The 17729-nt window shown below is 37.4% G+C and overlaps 1 protein-coding gene across 1 annotated transcript; it reads left to right on the top strand.

The window, feature by feature from the left end:
* The first annotated feature begins 11126 nt into the window (after positions 1-11126).
* LOC124991314 (phosphomannomutase 1-like) lies at positions 11127-12461 on the top strand. The gene is made up of 4 exons (XM_047562119.1): positions 11127-11408; positions 11521-11612; positions 11827-11926; positions 12207-12461. Exons 1-4 carry the CDS (start codon positions 11127-11129, stop codon positions 12459-12461), a joined length of 729 nt encoding a protein of 242 aa, XP_047418075.1.
* Positions 12462-17729: the final 5268 nt, after the last annotated feature.

Raw genomic sequence — 17729 nt, 5'->3', positions numbered from 1 at the left:
AAATCTGCACCTTACAGCTTGCTTAATTTTTAGGAACTGAACTTTTTTAGCACTAAAGCAAAAATATATATTCTCAGCACTCTCATTCAACATTGTTTTGTAACTCCTATTTAGGGGAGTAAGGAAAGATAGAAAATTAAAAGTCTTACTGAATAGAAAACAAATGTTTTCTAGTTGTAGATAGCATGCTTATGTAGATAATTACATAGAAAGTTCTAAAAAATGTGCCAGGTGCAGTGGTGCTTGCCTGTAATCCCAGTGGCTCAGGAGACTGAGACAGGAATATTGCGAGTTCCAAGCCAGCCTTAGCAACAGTGAGGCACTAAGCAATTCAGTGAGACCCTGTCTCTAAATAAAATATAAAATAGGGCTGACAATGTGGCTCAGTGGTTGACTTTCCCTGAGTTCAATCCTGGGTACAACCCCCCCCCCAAAAAAAAAAAAAAACTATGAAAAAGCTGTCAGAATTAATATGTGTTTAGAAATGGAACAGGATCAAAAAGTTAGTAATGAAAAATCAATCACATTCCTATATACCAACAATGCACAATCAGATATTAAAATTAAAGCAAATGAACAAATAAACAAAATTCATAATAGCATCAACAAAATAACTACTTGGGTTCAATTTTTTATTTTATTTTATTTACTTATTTATTTTATTAAGGTCTTTTTTATTTTTACAGACAGCATTTTGATTTATTGTACACAAATGGGATACAAATTTTCATCTTTTTAAAATAATGTATGAATATAAAAATGATGATGATAAAAGAAATATGAGAACCTATACAAATGGAGATATATAACTCAATCACAGATGCAAGCCTCAGTATTGTTAAACTGTCAATTGTATTTAACTTGCCCTGTAGATTCTGTGTAATTCCAATCAAAATTACTGAAAGTTTAATTTTTTTATATTGACAGAATTATTCAAAATTTATGTGGAAAGGCAAAAGAGTTAGAATAGACAATAATTAGAAAAAAATTGTAGGACTTATACTAGCCAAATTAAAGACATACTACTAAGCTACAGTAATCAATATGGTGTTAATGGGAGGAGATGGACACCAATGAATGCAGCAAATTAAAAGTCCAAACACATTCAACAAAAATATAGCCAACTGGTCTTTTGACAATGGTGCAAAAGCAATTCAATATTAAAAAGTTCTATTGATCAAGTAGTGCTGGGATAATTGGATATTCGTAGTTCAATAACAAAGTAAAAATAAAAGTGAAAAAAGAATCTCACATCCTCTACAAAAATTCACTCAAAATGTTTGTAACCTAAATGTAATGTATAAAACTATGTTAACTTCTACAAGAAAACAAAGGAGAATATTTGAATGTCCTTGGATTCGACAGCTTTTAGATATGGCACCAAAAACTTGTTGGGGCTCAGAAATACCATAACCAAAGTATGATTCATTAACATGCTGAGTACTTAAAAATAAAGAAAGTTAGAAGCCTCAAAAGCAGTTCCTCTCTGACCTTCTCCAGCCCTCCCATCTCCTGCTCCTCTCCCTCTCCACAACAAGTCATAAAAACTTAAGTGGTCGCTCACTTTCTTATCTCTTCCTCTTAAAGATCTTCAATGCAGAAGTGTGGAAGAAATATGATACAGATGGTCCATGAAGAATCTGAGCAGATAGTCCTTGCTGGATCTGATCCCCGTCACCATTAGCTCATCATCTTGGTCCAATCATGCTTTTCCTTCTTAAAATTAGAATTTTATAGTACAACATAGTAGTTGGGTTCATTCCGATAAATTCAGACACACTTGGAAATTGATTTCAGTTCATGATCCCCTCCTTTTCCTCCCATCCTACCTCCCCTCTCCCATTCTCCATGTCTTCCTTTCACTCGTCTTTTAATTTATATTTGATTGGTTCTTTATATTATCCTGTCCTCCTGCCCCCCTTTCCTTTATTTTGCTCTAGCTTCTGCGTATGAGAGAAAGCATTCAACTTTTGAGTTTCTGAGAATGGCTAATTTCACTTAGACTGATAGTCTCCATTTCAATCCATTTACTGGCAAATGCCATAATTTCATTCTTTTTTTATGACTGAGTAGAATAAAATAATTTCTTAATCCATACATCTATTGATGGGCATCTGGGTTGATTCCATAATTTAGCTATTGTGAATTGTACGCTGTAAACATTGAGGTGCCTGTATCGCTGCTGATTTTAAATCTTTTGGGAAAATACCACAGAGTGAGGTAACTGGGTCATATGGTGGTTCCATCCTTAGTTTTTAGAGAAATCTCCATACTGTTCTACAGAGTGATTGTACTAACCTGCACTCCCACCAGCAGTGTACAAGTGTGTCTTTTTCTACACCACCTCACCAGCATTTATTTTTATTCATGTTCTTGTTCACTGCCATTCTGAATGAAGTCGGATGAAATCTTAGTGCAATTTTGATTTGCATTTCCCTCATTGCTAAAAATGTTTAACAGTTTATGATATACTTGTTGGCCATTTTGGTTATTTTTTGAGAAGTTTCTGTTTAGTTATCTTGCCCATTTATTGATTGGGTTATTTGATTTTTGGTGTTTTTTTAAAATTCTGTATATATTCTGAATGTTAATCCCTAATTAGAGAAGTAGCTTGCCAAGCTTTTCTCCCATTCTGTGGGTCTCTCTTTAAACTATTAATCATTTCCTTTGCTGTATAGGAGCTTTTTAATTTGATAGCATCCCGCTTACTAATTCTCGATTTTATTTCTTGTGCTTCAGGCATTGTGTTAAGGAAGTTGGTGCTAGCACCTATATAACAGAGTATTGATCCTGTTTTCTAATAGCTCTAAGTTTTCTAGTCTAATTCATAAATCTTTAATCCATTTTGGTTTGATTTTTGTGCAGAGTGAGATATAGGGAGCTAGTTTCATTTTTCTACATGTATCTATTCAGTTTTCCCAGCACCATTTGTTAATGAGGCTATCACTGCTTCAGAATATATTTTCGTCAAGTATCAGATGACTGTAAGCATGTAGGTTTGTCTCTGTATCATCTATTTGGATCCATTGTTCTTCATGTCTATTTTGATGCCAATAACATTTTTTTTTTTTTTTTTTTTTTTTTTTTTTTTTAGCTATAGCTCTATAGTGTAACTTCAGATCAGGTATTGTGATGCTTGCTGCAAAGCTTTTCTTGCTCAGTATTACTTTGGCTATTCCAGATCTTTTATCCTTCCAAATACATGTAAGGTTTTTTTTTTTTTTTTTTCTTTTTTTCTTTCTAATTCTGTGAAGAATGTCATTGGTATTTTGATGGTAATTGTTTTGAATCGTATATTGCTATGGGGAGTATAGCTAATTTGACAATATAAATTATCTCTCCAAGAGCATGACATCTTTCCATTTGCTAAGGTTTTCATCAATTTTTTTATTCAGTGTTCTGTAATTTTCATTATAGAGCTATTTTACCTCCTTGGTTAGATTAATTCCCAAGTTTTTTTTGAGGTTATTGTGAATGGGATGGTTTTCCTGATTTCTTTCTTGATTGAATAGGCATATAGGAAAGCTATTGATTTATCAGTGTTGATCTTGTATCCTGCTACTTTGCAGAACTCATTTATAAGCTCTAGAAGTCTTCTTGTGAACTTTTTTGGGTTTTCTAGATATAGGATCATGTCATCAGCAAACAGAGATAGTTTGATTTCCTTTTCTGTTTGTATCTATTTGATTTCCTTTTCTTGCTTGATTGTTGTAATGTTTTGAGGATTATATTGAGTAAGAATGCTGAGTGTGGAGTGCCATTCATGGTTTGCAAATAAAACCAGGCGTGGTTGATCTATCAGACATGGAACTCTGACTCCCAGGAACTGGAATCATGAGAAATTGTTCCAGATTGCCTGGAGTATGTCGTTTCCAAGCTGTGGTTCACCACTGGAATTTGAAGGCCCTGCTGGGATAACCCACTAAAGCAGAACGGCTTGTTTAACTCTACCCCATCCCATTTCCCATGGAAGAAGCTTCTCCTGGTCCCCCTTTGATCTCTACCACTATAAATAAGGAGAGCATGGGCTCCTCCATTTTGTTAGATCCAGACCCTTTAGCATGTCAATCTGTCATACCCCCTGATTCAAAAGATAATTGTCTCCTGTGGTTTTTTCTATTAAATAAATTTCTTAGTGATTAATTTACAGTCAGTCCATCCCTTCAACAGGAACCTTTTCCCTCACCCACGTGGGATGTGTGGTGGGAGTAAAAAGTGAACAACCTTGTTTTGTTCCTGATTTTAGAAGAAATGCTTTCAGTTTTTCACCATTCAATATGATGTTGGCTTTTGCTTTGTCGTAAATAGCCTTTATGATGTTGATACAAGTTTCTTCCATCCTTAGGTTTCTAGCATTTTTCACTTGAGCAGGTGCTGTATTTGATCAAAGGTCTTTCTACATTTATTGAAATGATTATGTGATTCTTGTTCTTAATTCTGTTTAAGTGGTAAATTATGTTTATTGATTTGCAAATGTTGAATCAAACTTGCATCCCTGGGATGAAACCCAATTGATTATGGTGTATTATCTTTTAGATGTATTTTTTTTTAATCTTTGCTTAAACCAGAGTTTATTCATTTTCCTCAGCAGCAGAATTGGACTGAATTATTAATTTGCCATTACAAGAAATAGAAAGGCATTTTTCAAATAATTTTCACTCTTAGGATTTGTCTATGTCTCCCTTTATCTAGGTTAAAAATTTATTGATCCTTGGATATGCCTGGTATGACAGTTTTAGATGACTCTGAACATTCCTGAAATTTTATTTTTTTCAAACTGGCTATGTCACAGATATAATTTTTAGTTTCCTATTGAAATTTTGAATCATTATTTTGATCTGCTTTGGGGCATGATAAACAGGTTGTCTTACACTCAAGGTTTAAAAAACCCAATGTCCAGACTTTCTGAGTATCTGCTTCTACTTATCATCTTCTTGGGGTTTGCTCATGGGGTCTTGTCTTTTCATGTGAATTGCTATATTTGATTGTGTGCTAAGCATTGCATTTTTTGCACTCATCTCAATGTTTTACTAATATTTTATCAAGGATTTTTGTATCTATGTTTATCAAGGATATTGGTATGGAGTTTTCTTTCCTTGATCAATCTTTGGTTTTGGTATCTGGGTTATACTGAGTTCATAGAATGTGTTTGGGAATACTACCTTCCTTTCAATTTCATGGAATAATTTGAGAAATACTGATGTTAGTTCTTGTTTTAAGGTCTGGTAGAACTATGCTGAGGATTCATTGGGTCCTGAACTTTTCTTTATTGGTAGGCTTTTAATTGTTTCAGTTTCATTACTTGATTTTGGTCTGTTTATGTTTTCTGTATATTCCTGATTTAATTTGGGCAGCTCATATGTGTCTAGAAATTTATCAATGTCTTCTAGAGTTTCTAGCTTATTGGAGGATAAATTCTCAAAATACTTTTTAATGATCCACACTATTTCAGAAATTGTGATGACATATCCTTTTTCATCTCTAATTCTCTTGATTTTTTTCCCTCTTTTTGTTCGGCTAAGAGTTTATCAATCTTATTCATCTGTTTGAAGAACTAATTCTTTGTTGCAATGATCCTATGTATCTTTTTTTATTCTCAAATTCATTAATTTTTGCTCTCATCTTAATTATTTCCCATCTTCTGCAGATTTTGGAATTAGTTTACTCTTTATCTAATGTCTCTAGGGTGAGCACAATCTTATTTGTTTAGGTTCTTTCCTTCTTTTTAGTGTAAGCACTGAGTGCTATAAATTTTCCCTGGAACTGCTTTCATACTGTCCCAAAGATTTTGATATGTTGTATCTTTGTTTTCATTTGTTTCTAAGATTTTTTTGATCTTTAATTTCATTTTTTCTTTTATCCATTCTTTCATTTAAAAGAGTATTGTTCAATCTCAATGTGTTTATGTAGTTCTATTATTTTTCTTGATGTCCATTTCTAGTTTCATTGCATTATGATTACATACAATGCATGGGATTTTTTTTTATATTGTTAAAATTTAAGTCATGACCTAGGATATGGTATATTTTGGGAAAAAAAAATCCCTGAACTGCTGAGAAGAATGTAAATTTAGCTGTTTGGGGATGAAATATTCTATACATTTCTATTAGGTTCATTTGATTTATAGTTTTGTTTAGTTTGGAAATACCTTTATTGATTTTCTGTTTGAATAACCTGTCTGTTGATGAAAGGATAAGTTGGAATCATCCTATTGTGTTGGGGTCTATCTGGGACTAAATGTCAAGAATTTTTTTTTTTTTTTTTAATGTATTTGGGCACATTGATATTTGGGGCATGAATATTTACTATTTTTATATCTTCTTATTAGATGATTTCCTTTTCTAGGATACAATGACCTTCTTTTTCTCTTCTGATTAATTTTTGCTTGAAATCTGAATTTTCAGATATGAGAATAGCCACTCTTGCTTGTTTGTGGAGTCCATTTGTGTTGAATAATTTTTTTCCATCCTTTTACCTTCAGCCTGTGGGTGACTTTCCCAATGAGGCTCTTGTAAATAACATGTAGATGGATCTTGTTTCTTAAATCCATTCTTTATGTCTTTAATATGGGAATTCAGACCATTAACATTCAGTGTTAGTATGGATATGTGTTTGTGGTTTCCTGTCATTTTTATTTTTTTTCTGTATTTAATACTGTCTTGTTTTTCATCTAGTAGATCTTCTATTGATCTTTCTCGATCTGGGAATTTTGAAGTTTGTTTTTTATTTCCTTTGTGTGCAGTTTATCTTTCATTATTCTTTGTAGTGCTGGCTTGGTGGTCATGAATTTTTTTATTCTTATAAAAAGTTTTTATTTCCCCCTCATATAGCACCAACATCAGCAACAGATTTATAGACTTAAGATAAATTTCTAGGGGCAGGTGATGTAGCTCAGTGGCAGAGCATTTGCCCAGCATGTGTGAGGCATTGGGTTCAATACTTAACACCACATAAAAATAAACAAATAAAATAAAGACATTCTGTTCATCTACAACAAAAAACAAAAAAAAAAATTATAAAAAGATAAATTTCCAGTGCAGTGTTGATTTTGACCTCTATAATGTTAATTGCTGCCTCTGTAGGAATTACGGGGTTAGCATTTAACAACAGTATCAAAAATGAAAAAAAAAAAAAAAAACTGAGCTAGTTAAGGCATTTGACAGTAGGTGTCTAGGTGTCTACTATGTGATAAAAAACTGCCAAAAATTTAAAGTGTTTGAAAAAGTGATCATAGAAGAGACAGGAAATAGAAAACAGGTATAAGTTGTAAGGAAAGAACAAAAATTAACTGAAAGTAATGAAAAAGGAAAGGAGGAGAAAACAGGAAGTTTTGGCTGTTACTGGGGGAAGAGAGTGAAGAAGTGAAGATTGGATGGTCTAGAACCCAGGTGTGAATGAACCAGCAAACAAAAGATCAAAACATCTTGAACCCTTGTATAATTATACTCCATCTAAGTTTAATCAAGGCTAAATAATAAGGATATGTATTTGTATGTAGTAATTCTATAGCCGGATTTATGCAGAGTTCCACATTGGAGTTTTAGGTTGCTGGGGTTGCACATCAGTACAAAAGTGAAAGAATAATACAATACGACAATATGATATATGAAAAATTAAAATATGTTCAAACTTTTAAACAGATAAAAAATAGGAATATGGAGAAAAAATAATTAGAAAAAAAGGACACAAAATAAAAGGAAAAATGCTTAATGGGAGATAGATAACTTGTTTTCACTGCAGTGGTTGAATCTGTTGGTATGGATTTTCAGTCTTTATTTTTATTTTTGGCTCTGTATTTCTGACAACTGTCTTTGTACCAGTCCAGTGTAGTAGCTCTTGGCTTCTAATCTCCCAATATTGTGTGGGATAGTCTGGGAAGTGCTGATGAATTGTGTAATTCTGTAGTGGACCTGATGCAGTGTTCTAGATTGGAGTTTCCAGATGATGAGAGTTAGACACCATTGGATTTTGGAACTCTTTTGGTGAGTATTTGAGATTTGGACCATGTCCCCCTATTGGTGTGGAACTACCAATCTTGTCTAGACTTCTGGATCTCTGGGATTTCTAAATTCACTTTTAGGGCACAGGGACTAAGCCTCCACAGGTTTCACCTTCACTGCTATGGATATGAATTTCTGGGTATCCACCCTGGAGGGCAGATGTACTTGTGGGGCTATAGTGAGCATCACTGCAATAACTCTTATAGGGTGCCAGCAATTATGGGTTTTTTTTCCTTGGGATCCAGAAGATGAATGATCAGGATAAAATTTTCTTCATGTCTGTTTCAGTCTCTCTGGTTGAGTCATCCTTCGAGAATTTTTTCATTGACTGCTGCTAACTTCCCTTATGAGTTCCAAATCCCTTTTCTCTGTTTCCAGCTGTGCTGGACAGCTTTCGGCGTTCCACAATGTTTTCCTCACCTGCCAGCCTGCTCTGCACCTGTGGAGGACTTTCTGTGGTGCCCCCCACAGAGCACTTGCCATCCCCTAAGGACACTTTTGCCCAGAGGACTGCTTTGGATTTATTTTCACTGAGAAGCTTTCCCTGTCAACCATTTCATTAAAATTGGCACAGGTCTCTTACGTCAATCTTACTTTATTTTTCAAATATCTTTGTCCCTGACCTTGTGTCCTTTTATCTGTGCTCCCTACTCCATTCTGTTGCCACCATTGGCAGCCAGAGTTGTCACATCTCTAAGATATCATTTCTTATGTTTAAGTTACTGAAATTTGTGGTTCTATGGATTTGTTTTTATAGTTCATTATTAGGTTTCACTGTTACAATGTTACTCGCTTCACTGAGGAGCAGTCTTCTCTCTTTTAATTCTGGTGCCCAGGAGCTGCTGGGATGTACCTACTTTCTCTTGTCCGCCATCTTCTCCACTCCACCTCTCTTCTAAGTGTTTTCAAATTACCTACCTCATGAATATACTGTCCAGTTCCTCAGTATCCTAAATATCATCCATCTGGGCTTCTCCTACTGCATGCCCAACACCTACATTTTCAGACAGAGAAAAAAAATGTATGCTAGCATTATTTTCTAACAAAGTAAGTCATGTTTCAATATGTTCAAGAGACTTTGGACTTTTCCAGTGTCAATAAAATATGCAGTTGTTTGAGTAATTGGAAAATAATGTGTTTCTTATCCCCTCAGCCTGATTTTCTCCTGTCTCTAATGCAGTGTATCGTGCATTCAATTCTACTTCTGTTCTTTTTTTCCATATACCAGTCTTATAAGCACCTTTTACTTATTTTCTTTTTTCAGTGTACAAACTCAAGATATTTAACATGATATTTTGATACAAATATTCATAATAAAATGATTAACACAGGTAAGTAATTTAACATTTATCATTTCATAATGTCATAGTGACATTTTCTCCCTGTGGTAAAAACACCTGAAATCTACTTTATTAGAGAAAGTTTCCCATGTACTGTACAATGTTATAAACTTTATATATAAATCATTTCTTCTCTTTGAGCACTTTGCCCAACATGTCAAATGACAGATGATCATCCACTCCTTACCAATTACTTGCTACTATTATTACAATTATCTTTGTTTTATTATTATTACTTATGCAGCTTCTATTAGCTTAATCTGAACACCTTACTTCTCCCATAAAACCTGCTTCTTCCTGATTTTGCACTTTTCACTAACACCTCCTGAAATATTATTTCACCAAATGCTAAGAGACTGGGTTATAAATTTTCTTTCTCCTCTAGAGGAATGCAAGGCCATCAATCTCAAAACAGTTCTATTGGAGCTACCAATTGTAGATAGGTAAGTGTTGTTTGCACAGAAGTGATGGTAAAACCATTAGCCTGGGAGACAGTACACTGTGTTGTTCGTACTTTCACTGCCTCAAATCTTCATTTTCTTTAAGAAAAATCTGCTATTCTACTGCCAATGATCTTGGGGAAATTTACTTAATCTTCCACCAGGTTACCTGAAAACAAGATGACTTGAGAAATTGTGTTTAGAAAATTCTTAAATGCAAACATTTCTAAAATGTTTTTTCTCCATTAGAAATTCCACAGACATGTAAGAACAATAGAGATATGCATTTAAAAAAGTAAGAATCTACAGAACACTAAAGAAAGAAATTGAAGAAGACCTGAGAAAATGTAAAGATCTCCCATGTTCTTGGATAGGCAATATTAATATTGTCAAAATGGCCAAACTACCAAAAGTGCTATACTGATTTAATTCAATTTCTATTAAAATCCTTATGACATTCTTCATAGAAATAGAAAAAGCAATCAAGGAATTCACTTGGAAAATTAAGAGGCCCAGAATAGCCTCCTTAGCAAGAAAAGTAATGCAGGAGGCATCACAATACAAGAATTTAAATTATACCACAGAGCTAAAGAAACAAAAATAGCATAGTATTGGTGCAAAAACAGACTTGAAAATTATACCACAGAGCTAAAGAAACAAAAATAGCATAGTATTGGTGCAAAAACAGACTTGAAGACAAATGGGACACCATAGAAGACACAGAGACAAATCCACATAAATATATTTACCTCATACTAGAAAAAGGTGCCATAAACACATGTTAGAGAAAAGATAGCCTTTTCAACAAATGGTGCTTGGAAAACTGGAAATTCATATGTAGTAGAATAAAATTGAACTCCTATCTCTCACCCTGCTCAAAACCCAACTCAAATTGGATCAAGGACCTTGACATTAGGCCAGAGACCCTGTGCCTACTAGAAGAAAACATAGGCCCAATCCTATATCATGTCAGCTTAGGAACTGACTTACTCAACAAGACTCCTAAAGTTCAAGAATTACAATCAAGAATCAGTAAATGGGATGGTATCAAACTAAAAAGATTCTATACTGCAAAGGAAATAATCAAAAATGTGAACAGAGAACCTACAGAATGGGAGAAAATCTTACCACCTGCAATTCAGATAGAGCATTAATCTCCAGGTTATACAAGGAACTAAAAGAAGTTAACACCAAAAACAAAAAGGTAGCCTAATCAATAAATGGGCAAAGGAACTGAATAGGCACTTCATAAAAGAAGAAATACAAATGGTCAAAAAAAATTTTTAAATGTTCAACATCTCTAGCAATTATGGAAATGCAAATTAAAACTACACGGATTTCGAGCCATGGCTGTCACCGCCGAGGGCGCCCGCAGGAAGGAGCGCGTCCTCTGCCTGTTTGACGTGGACCGGACCCTCACGCCGGCTCGCCAGAAAATTAACCCTGAGGTATCAGCCTTCCTGCAGAAGCTGCGCAGCAGGGTGCAGATTGGAGTGGTGGGCGGCTCCGACTACGCCAAGATCGCTGAGCAGCTGGGAGACCCGGACGAAGTCATTGAGAAGTTCGATTATGTGTTTGCTGAGAACCGGACGGTGCAGTATAAGCACGGACGGCTGCTCTCCAAGCAGGTCAGTGCCCCCTGGGGCTAGCCAGCGGCACCCCACTTTTCCCCACTGGGGCATTGCACAGGTGCCTCTGACCTGGGCTGGGACACCCTGAGGGCCTGTGTTTCTTGTCCAGACCATCCAGAACCACCTGGGAGAAGAACTGCTGAAGGACTTGATCAACTTCTGCCTCAGCTACATGGCCCTGCTCAGACTGCCCAAGAAGCGGTGGTGCTGCTGGGGAGGGGCCCAGGGCCTAGAGCAAGCTCTCTACCACAGAGCTGCACCCCAGCCCTGGGCCCTTGACTTAGCAGCGGGTGATTCTTGTCCCCTGTGAAGTACAGGGAGACTGTGGTCCTAGGTGGGGCTGGATTTGAATTCAGGGCTGCTCTCATTCTCCCTGGCTCCCCGCTCTCCTTCCCTGGGCCTCCATCACCACCAGCGGAACCTTCATCGAGTTCCAGAATGGCATGCTGAACATCTCGCCCATTGGCCGCAGCTGCACCCTGGAGGAGAGGATCGAGTTCTCTGAATTGGACAAGGTGCCACACACTATGCCTCGGAGGCCTGCAGGACGCCGGTCTTCCACCCTCTCTGAGCCTCTATTTTCTCTCAGTCACATGAACTGGGGCCAGCGGTGGCGGCAGTGGCGGGGGGTGGTCCAGCTGAACCAGTTGTCTTTTGGTCACTACGTGGCACTGCTCTCTGGGCACATTTACCCCTTCTTTTGCTGGTTTCCCTTCCTAATGACCTGCAGCCCCAGCAACCTACTTCCCCAAGCCAACACGTAGGGTGTATCATGCTGCCTTCCCAACCCTTCAGGTCCAGGGTCCAGCAACGCCTGTTCCCTCAGCCTCCAGAACCAGCCTCAACTGCAGGCCCAACACCACACTCTCCAGATGGCCATCTCTTCTCCCCGGGGCTGCCCCCAGTTCCCTTCCTCTGGCCTCCCTCCTCAGCCCTGTCTGCTCTCCAGCAGTGCCCTCGAGGATCTCTCCACACTCCATCCCCTGCTGGCAATCCTTCCCAGGCTCCCCATTGTCAATGGGCAGTGTCGCAGCCCCCTCCCAGCCCTGAGGGGTCTGCTGGCCCCTACTCCTCCTCGGCCTCCTCTCAGCATTGGTTGTGCATCTGCCAGTGGAGAGCCTTCCCCTTGAAGTGTTCCCACCGCCCTCAGCCTCTCACCAGCCTGCTGCCCTCCTTTCCTCCGGCCTTAGCCTCCTTGCTTTGTGCAGACTCTGCCCTCCTTCCGTGCAGTTCATCCTCTCCCCATTAACTCCGAGGGGATGTCACCTTCTCAGTGGACGTCCCAAGCCTCACGTTCCACACTGCTCCTCTACCTTGGCTTGGTTTTCCCCAGGCATCGTCCACTTTTCACATCCTGGTTACTCTGTCTCGCCAAAACCCTCAGCTCCACTGTGACTTGTTGGTTGCTGGACCCATCGGCCTGACACAGCAAGTGCTCAGAAGTACTTCTTTTCTCTTTGCAGTGCTGGGGATCGAACCCAGGGCCTCGTGCATGCTAGGGCACTGCTCTGCTGCTTAGCCATGTCCCCAGCCTAAATTCGTGTTTGGATTTATGAAAAAAAAAAAAAAAAAAAAAAAAAAACTACATGGATTTCATTTCACTTCAGTCAAAATGACAACTACAAAGAATACAAGTAGCAATAAATGTTGGCAAGGATGTGGGGAGAAAGGTACAGTTTTACATTGCAGAGGGGGACTGCAAATTGGTGCAACCACTATGGAAAGCAGTATGGAGGTTCCTTAGAAAACTTGGAATGGAACCAACATTGGATCCAGTTATCCCTCTCCTCTGTTTACACCTGAAGGACTTAAAATTGGCATATTAATGTGATGCAACCACATCAATGTTTATAGCAGTTCAATTCACAATAGCCAAGCTATGGAACCAAAGTAAGTGTCCCTCAACAAATGAAAGGATAAAGAAAGTGTGGTACATATATGCAATGGAATATTACTCAACCATAAAGAAGAATGATATTATGGCATTTGCCTGTAAATGGATGAAACTGGAGAAAATCATGCTAAGTGAAATAAACCAATCCCATAAAACCAAAGGCTGAATGTTCTCTCTGATATGTGGAGGCTAACCCACAATAAGGGAGGGTGAGGAAGGGAAGACTAGAAGTCCATTGGAGTAGGGAAAGAGAAATGAAGGGTAAGGAGGGGGGAGGGGAATAGAAAGAACAGTAGAATTAATCAGACATAATTTTCCTAGCCTTGTATTTGAATATATGACCAGGGTAACTCTGCATCATGTACAACCACAAAAACAGAATCCTAAGTAGAGTAAGTTATATCCCATAAATGTATAGTATGTCAAAATATATTCTACTGTCATGTATAACTAAAAGGAACAAATTAAACACACACACACACACACACACACACACACACGCATACGCATACCACAAAGAATCTAGCTATGAAAATGTTTTTGTAAGATTGGAATAAACTCTCACAAGACATAGTTTAAAGCATTTAGTGTGGCAGACAAGATAATGATCCCTCAAAGATGTCTGCCTGATCTCTAGAACCTGTGACTATGTTCTGTGGCAAAAGAGAAATTGCACGTAGAATTAAGGTTGCTAGTCAGATGAATAAAAGGAGAGAGATGTATTTGTGTGGGTCCATAAAAGTAGAATAGAAAGGTGAATGAGTCAATAAGAGTTAACAGAAGAGAAATTAGGACAGATGAGACTTGAAAAGTATTCCATTAATCCTTGCTGGTTATGGGGTGTAGAAGTAGGAGCAAGAAACTGCATGAGGGTCTCTAGGACCCAAGAAAAATCCCCAGCTAGCCAGGTAGGATCTCAGTCCTGCAGGCACACAGAACTGAACTCTAGCAACAACCTGCACGTCTTAGTCAGTGATGGGTAACTGTGACCAGAATACCTGAGAAGAACAAGTTAGAGGAGGAAGAGTTTATCTGGGGCTCGTAGTTTCGGAGTTCAGTCTATAGCCAGCTGACTCCATTGCTCTGGGCCCAAGATGAGGCAGAGCATTATAGAAGAAAGGCCTGGTGGAGGAAAAGCTATCAGCTCAAGGCAGCCAGCAAGCAGAATGTGGGTATGCATGTGGTGGGGGTGGTGGTAGGGAGGGCCATGTGTAGGTATAATCCAGACCATGCCTAGAGTGACATACTTCCTTCAGTCATGGAGGATACCACCACTGATACCACCCAATAGTCCCTTCGAATGAATTAATTCATTGATAAAGGTTGCAGCTTGCATAATATAATCATTTGCCTTTGAATATTTCTGTATTGTCTACCACATGAACTTTCCCGCGTACCTTAAAGATCCAAACAAGAATGATTAATTTCCCTGGGAATACATTAACGCCTAAAACTTCCAGAAAGGAATGTGGCCTCCAAATGCATACAATTGATTTCAGCCATGTGATAGAGTAGACAAACCAGGAAATCCCAATGGACTTTTGACCAATAGAACTATGAGATAATAAATTTATGACATCTCAAAATGTCAATTTTGGCCAGGCACAGTGGTGCACACCTGTATTCCCAGCAGCTCTGGAGGCTGAGTCAGGAGGATCTCAAGTTCAAAGCCAGCCTCAGCAAAAGAGAGGTGAGACCTTGTCTCTAAATAAAATACAAAAAAGGACTGGGGATGTGGCTCAGTGGTCAAGGGTCCCTGAGTTCAATCCCTGGTACCCTAAAAAAAAAAAAAAATGCCAAGTTTGTTGTTTCTTACAGCAGAAATAGAAATCTAATACACTTAGTAACCATAGTTCTTCAACATTGGGCAAAACAGTGCTCAGCGTGTATATAGAAAACACAATCTTGATGTAAATATCCCTTCTTTGTTTACATAGAAATGTATCTTTGCTGATACTGCCATTCACTTTTTAATTTTGTTTTTTAAAAATTATCTTTATACACATTTTTAGTTGTTGATGGACCTTTATTTTATTCATTTATTTATATGCAGTGCTGAGCATGGAACCCAGTGCCTCGCACATGTTAGGCAAGTTCTCTACCAATGAGACCCAACCCCAACCCCAATTTCTAATTTTGAATATGAATCTCTCACTACATTTTTGCATTTGTATGGTATTTAATAAAAACAAATCAGTACAAAAAACATATAAAAGAGCAATAAATATTGGATATAAATTCTGAGAAAAATAGTGGTTTTTTTTCAGATTTTGTTTTATTCAGTGAATGTGCTTCACAAGTCACTGTTGGTGGAAATGTTCTGGAACATCTCTTTACTCTAATATTTTTCATTAATTCTGAAATGTCTTGAAATGGCAAGAAGCAGACATGTCAAAACTTGGGAAATCTTTTCTACAGGGCCAATATGCAGGGTTGATCTGAGTCTTTATGCGGGCACACTCTTAATAATATTATTGCTACAAATTTCCAAGGGTTCTATTGTACTTTATTACTTCACAAGTAAAATAAGCTCTCTTGACTTCCTATCTTAACATCTAGCACAGCAATAGACTTCCAAAGGTCTGCTCAGAGTAGCCGGTGCACAGCCTAAGGCTAGCATTTGAATGTAGATGAAATAGATAGAGCACGAATTCCAGTTCATGAATTCCAAAAAACCTTTTGATGCACTAATTTTTAACAGAATTAAGTTTAACTGGGGCTCCACTGAACCACAAAGAAAGACTTAACAGAAAAGGTTCAACTCTATCCTGTTGTATATCCAACTAAGCATACAAAAAGTAAAAAAACAAAACATAATAATACATAAAAGCTTTGCATCTTAAAACTTCCTTTTTCTTCCTAAGGGAAGCAAAATTTCTTCAAGGTTTAGACTTCAGCACAGAGATAATGGTCTGCAGTGTTTGGTTTGAGCATTCCATCCTCATTCAGCCAGCACAGTAGTCCTGAATTTAGTTCCTTGCCTTCATACACAAGAGATTTAGGTTTAATCTCTCAAATCCATTTTCCACTCCAGAGCGGGCCAGAGCCCAGAGCTCTACTGATTCAGTCTTTCAGATTCTGGGTGAGAAAGTTTGAGCCATACATGACTTTTCATTGACCCCACCACTCATAGAGGACTGTCCCATAGCTGTCTGGGAATTGTACTACACGGTTTAAAGAGAACTGACAGTTCTCTGAGCAGATTCTCTCACTCACAGGAAGTTGTTACTTAAACATGAAAATCTTCCTTAACCAGTCCAAACTTTTCAAGAGCTAGCAAGACCTTGAAATTCTACTAGAACTATAGTTTGGTGGTGGCGGGGCAGGAAGCTACATTTGATATTATGCATGTGTCCTTTGTAATGTATCCCATCGTGTTTTCATTCCACTTTTTAATATTGTACCTAGAAATGTAAAGCAGTTGAAAACTTTGGTTATTTTATGCATGGGATTAACTCTCAACATCTGCCAATAAAGGACCATTTTCATAGGCTCAGAGTCTGTCTGTCTAAATTATCAAGGCTTCTGCCCCAGTGTTTAGTCTCCTGCTAATGCTCTGACAGTGTTGATGGGCCATAGTGATGTTGACAGGCCACAGAACAGTTCAAATGCAAATGTTTATTTCCATCCAAAGCACCCATATGGATAGGTACAATGAAAGACTCTTATGTAATCAAAATATTTCATGTGAAAGAATCACAAAGTCAGACAGAGTTTTCCTCTTAAGAGTAGAATATTGAACATACAAAATGGAATATAATGCTTTCAATAAAAAGAAACAACAGGCATGACTTTGAATGCATTAACTGAATAATATTGTTATAGCATGCCTGCCCTAAATTAGCATGGTTAAGTTAAAGTGAAATATCTGTTCATGTAAAATTCTCACCAAAGGCCACTCATATTGTGCTTTCTATGTTGTTGTTGGTGGTGGGTTTTGTTTTGTTTTGTTTTGTTTTGACTCATACAGCACCTAATTGTCTTTGCACCTGACAACAGTGAACAATTCTTAGTGAAGTTTGCCATCTTGTGGTAAATCTACTAATACAGAGTACTGTGCAAGGTTATTAATGAAGCTCAGAATTCAGTTTATTAAAAATTTTAGTGATGCATTACAAGCATATATAATAAAATTCTGTTTATCCAGAATGTCTGAGAAATGAGATTTTATTATTAGCTTTTTAAATAGTCTTGAAATACCAAAGTTATAAATATTTATATCTATGTGGTACTTTTAAAGGCATTACAAGTCAACAGTGCAAGCTCTGGAGACAGAGAGTCTGGAATCAAAACACAGTGCAGTCATGTATAACTTGGGGAAGTTAGCTTTTCTAAGGATGCCTCAGTTATCTTTTATGCAAAATGGGAATAATTATTTTAGCTACCTAGTTTTGAGATAACAAATGCAGCATGTAACCAGTCTA

The sequence above is a fragment of the Sciurus carolinensis genome, chromosome 8, assembly GCF_902686445.1.
Source record: "Sciurus carolinensis chromosome 8, mSciCar1.2, whole genome shotgun sequence".
Taxonomy (NCBI): Eukaryota; Metazoa; Chordata; class Mammalia; order Rodentia; family Sciuridae; genus Sciurus; species Sciurus carolinensis.
Note: the sequence above shows the minus strand (reverse complement) of the source record. Positions and strands in the feature narration are given on the sequence as shown.